The 5,000-nt window shown below is 38.5% G+C and overlaps 1 protein-coding gene across 1 annotated transcript in view; it reads right to left on the bottom strand.

Annotated features, from left to right (window-relative positions):
* The window catches only part of LOC125041248 (replication stress response regulator SDE2-like), a 31,719-nt gene extending 27,763 nt beyond the window's left edge, over positions 1 to 3,956 (bottom strand). Inside the window, exon 1 of the mRNA XM_047636085.1 lies at positions 3,814 to 3,956. Coding sequence (XP_047492041.1) covers positions 3,814 to 3,956 — 143 coding nt within the window. The remainder of the gene's footprint in view (positions 1 to 3,813) is intronic.
* Positions 3,957 to 5,000: the final 1,044 nt, after the last annotated feature.

Here is a 5,000-nt window from a genome sequence, read left to right as displayed (position 1 = left end):
AAATGAAAACGCAGAAAAGAAGAAGAAAGAAAAAAACATATTATGTCATGCCTTCACTTGTCTCTTCACGCACAACGCACCGAAATTTATAATCTATAACGTGCATCACCTCGTCCTAATGTTACTTGTACCGGACTGCCGCGTGAATAACACCATACGGTGCAAAACACATTATAGAATAAATAGAATAATCATGAATGTCAAAAAATATAGCGATAAGCACACGAAAAAAATTATGTTGCCAAGTGCTGATCAGGGCTGAAGGGCTGGGTCAGCAGTCACGGCCCTCATGCCTAGACGGGGACTGACTCGGTATCACATGTTCCTCTGATAATCATTAGAAACCTTTAGACCTTCAAGAACAGAACAGGAATGAACAGTCGGATGAAAACAAATGGATATGTTTGTGGATTACTAAATACATCCCGGTGTATAAATGATGCGCGGAATATACATCTGCCAACATTGCTGCGACTGACAAATATATATCAGACTATATGTCAATCCTAAATTTAGATGTCGCAGAGTAATTAAATATGACAGCGAGGGAAATACACGTGGTAATAAGAAAATAAGAATAGGAAACAAAGTGATAAAAAAAGAAGATAAAACAGATATGTAAACACAGGGATAATGAAAACACGTAGAAAAGAAGAAGAAATAAAAAATATGTCATGCCTTCACTTGTCTCTTCACGCACAACGCACCGAAATTTATAATCTGTAGCGTGCATCACCTCGTCCTAATGTTACTTGTACCGGACTGCCGCGTGAATAACACCATACGGTGCAAAACACATTACAGAATAGATAGAATAATCATGAATGTCAAAAAATATAGCGATAAGCACACGAAAAAAAAATTGTTGCCATGTGCTGATCAGGGCTGAAGGGCTGGGTCAGCAGTCACGGCCCTCATGCCTAGACGGGGACTGACTCGGTATCACATGTTCCTCTGATGTTCTTAAGAAACCTTTAGACCTTCAAGAACAGAACAGGAATGAACAGTCGGATGAAAACAAATGGATATGTTTGTGGATTACTAAATGCATAAATAAACAAGTCCGTAATCAAACCAATAACAGGTGAACACGAACATGCAAAACGAACATCAAAATAACAGAATTCTACTAATAATTATCGATGTTTCTCACGTTTCAAGTTCAGAAGATTAGCAAAGGCCTTCCGAGTGGAGGAAACAAGATGTGCATCACGTATATGCATTTCTTACATCATAACGCTAATGATAATAGCCGTTCGGACTTATGGACGTAATTTTTCTCGAATTACACGTGATACAATTTGAAAGTCACCCGTTTAACACAAACTTAATGCCTTATAAACCAGGATTCAGTTTTAGATAAATACATTTAGGTATACGTTATGAATATTAGGGGTAAAATGAATATCGGTATTTCAACTACAATATGTTAACCCGTGATTAAGTTTAGGCAACAATTATATTCCATTTTTATGACTTGATTTGTTAATACTTCATTAAGAGCCATTCAAAAGTTCCAGTTCCGCAATTATCGAAATTATTGTGGAGAACGTTGGGAATTCGCACTGTTTTTTCATCCTCATCTCACAGTCTGGCATGGAAGCAGATAACGAAAAATTAAGTAAATATTAACCGAAGAAAATAATGAAATCTTACTTATTTTTTTCTTCTTTTGTTTCCTCAGTCATTTTCTTTTTGCTCCTTCTCTTCTCGTCTCCTACTTCCTCGTCCTCCTCCTCATTCTCATCTACTACCTCCTCTTCCACCTTCACCACCACCTGTTCGTTCTTCTACTCTATTGACGATAAACGTGGAAACACTTCTCTTCTTCCACTGCCCTTTTTTACTCTTCCTCCTCCGCCACCACCACCTCCTCTTCGTCCTCCTCCCATATGCTGTCATCCCTTTCCTCTTTCTCTTCCTCCTTTACCACCTCCTCTTCGTCCTCCTCCTATCTGCTATCTCCTCCCTTCACCACTTCCTCTTCTTCCTCCTCCTCCTATTGGCAGTTATCTTCTTCCTCCCTCACTGCCCTCTTTCCCTCTTCCACCTCCCCTTCGTCCTCCTCCTCCTCATATAGACCATAATCGTGGAAGCAGTTCTCTTTTCACGGTTGACGAGGTGAGAGGAATAACAATGAGCCTTCCTCGAGAGGCTGCAGGTTCCTCGCAAACAGGAAGTGGCGGTCTTGTTTTACTTGCCAGGCGACTTGACAAGAACAATGGAACTGCGAGAAATACTTTGTTTTCCCGTCTGCTATTTGAAACAAAGTCAGTCTCTTAAGTTAGAAAAAAAAAGACTTTAAAGTTCTCTCTCTGATATAAAGATAAAAGAAAAGAAGAGAAAAGAAAAAAACGCTTAAGATGCGTCGCTTCTGAATAGTTTGCTCAGTCAGCGTACTGAACCAGCTTCACTCTTTTAATCATCCCCGCCCTAATCCTTCTTCTCTTCCACTAATCCCGACGATTCCTTATTCCGGCACTTTTCGAGAGCCCCCTGGTGAGAGGATTGGAGTGACACGCCTAATAAAGCTAGGATAATAAACCAAAACTGTCTGCCAAAAAAGAGGAAATTCATAGTTCAGAGAGAGGAAGGTGGAAGCCCCGGTCCCTTCCTCTCACGCGCTCCTTCCTGACACAATCCTTGATTATTCGAAAGACTTTACTGGATACGAGGGGAAGCCAACCTTCACCGAGGGTACCCTAGAGGGCGCCAAGCTGTCAATCCCCTGTCAGAGCGAGACAACCGCAAGGGGACCTGACGCTCCTTGATCCCTTCTGTCGAGGCGGGTTGCAGATGTCACCTTGCTTTCCCAACAACAAATCTCTTTTTTTCCCTACTTCTTTGCTTTCCATCTCGATCCGCTTTAGTCTGCCAATCCTCAAATTTATGTCTCTCATGTTAGGCCAAACTTTGTCTCGTTTTCACTGTCATTTTTCTTTCTCTCGGAACTTAATCCTCTCTCCCCTTCCTTTTGCTCTCGCATTTTCTCCCTTTGGTACAAGCTCTTTGGATTCAGAATTATGATCAGATTCCACATCGTTTAGCCTAAGGGGGAAGAGAGAAACACGACAGACGCAAAAAGACATGGATACACTATAAATACGTAGATAAAGAGAGAGGGGGAGTGCAAATGTACATACTATATATATATATATATATATATATATATATATATATATATATATATATATATATGTAGATATACATATATATATATATATATATTTATATACATATATATTTATGCATATATATACATACATACATATATGTATACACACATTTTATATATATATATATATATATATATATATATATATATATAAACACACACGCATACGTACAGCTACACAGAAAACTATCGTTAGAAAATTATGCAAAACATTCTGGCACAAACAACGAAACATTTTGAAATATAATTGTTAACGCTAGGAAACTGTTTTTCCAACTATTTTTGGTAAATCACGAGTTAAGAGGCTGTAAAGTCGCAGGTGGTTTATAATATAGTATAATATTATCAATTAGCTTTCTTGTTTATTATTATTATATTACCTAATGACTATTGAAATATCTCATTAAGATCAAAACAAGGAAAATAATTTACTGGTAATACATTCAAGTTTAATATTTTGTGTTCCTACCCCCTGCTGCCAAAGCACAGTTTAAACGTCGAAACATAGACGCCACTAACTCGGCTGTCAACGCACGTCTTCCTCACGTCACAGACGTTCCCAATGCAAGGCATTATTCACGACTGCGACACGATTACGAGTATGGTCTTGATGCATGTATTTTGACATGGCTGCCCACACGTTTTCAACTGGGTTGAGATGAGTGGATGTGACAAAGCGCAATGTCGGGGTTTTAACGAAACCAATCTTGGACAACACGGCTGGTATGGATGGGGCTGTTGTCCTGAATAAGTAGAAGGGATCCATTTCAGGAAGCACCATAGCCCAATGTGTTGGGAGGAAACCCTCCTCAAGGATTTCTAAATATCTGCTGCCAGTAAATCAGCCAGGACCGATATCCGTCACCTGCAGGACACCACTTGCGTGCTACCACCCAGACAACCCTGCGGTGACTTGGTCACTCCTGGCAGTCACATTCTCTGGTTGAAATCTTTTAAATGATAACACTGCATTAGATAAAAAATAGACATATATGAAAATGTTTTAGCGCTTCATTTATATTAAAACAAACATATTTCTTCAAAATATCGAGCGAAGGGAAGATGAAAATAGTAAGGGAGAGGGCGGTGTCTGGTATTTTGTTGACCCTATATATATATTTCCCAGCGTTGGTGCCTTCAGAAAAAAAGGGTTTCTCGTCACACATTATTATTGTATCCTAGAAGGACTGTGGCTTGCAAGGCATATTCCATCCTTTTCGGGAATAAAATGTCACAGTGCATCCTCCATAGGAATTCCGGAACAACTATTCGATACATTATTGAACCAGAGTGAGACCCCAAAACACCAACCCTTCCGTAACATAAGGTTCTTTTCGTTTTTGAATGTTTCGACACCCCTCCTAACGATAGTTTTCTGTATAACTGGACATACATATATGTATATACAAATAAATAAATAAATATATATATATATATATATATATAAACACACACATACACACATATATGTATGTATATATAAATATATAAACACCAAAACAACAAAAATACTTTTATATAAACATACATTATGGATACACGCTTAAAAAGAGATACATAGATATATAAACAGATGGATGGTGTTTATTGATAGATATAGATAAAGGTGAAAAGAGAACTAAAACACAAAGAAAAGCGTTGAATGCGACTCGCGTTTCTAATGTGCACCTATTTCCTCCTCCATATGGTCAGCTGAACTTCCATGATCGGTGTCCGTGTAAAGGTTATCACGTGCAATAAGAGAGCCTCGAGCGATTCATGAAATAAAATCGAACTAAAACACTTATATGAAGGTAATACAAAACAGCCAATTACTTCAAGTGTG

The sequence above is a fragment of the Penaeus chinensis genome, chromosome 30, assembly GCF_019202785.1.
Source record: "Penaeus chinensis breed Huanghai No. 1 chromosome 30, ASM1920278v2, whole genome shotgun sequence".
Taxonomy (NCBI): domain Eukaryota; kingdom Metazoa; phylum Arthropoda; class Malacostraca; order Decapoda; family Penaeidae; genus Penaeus; species Penaeus chinensis.
Note: the sequence above shows the minus strand (reverse complement) of the source record. Positions and strands in the feature narration are given on the sequence as shown.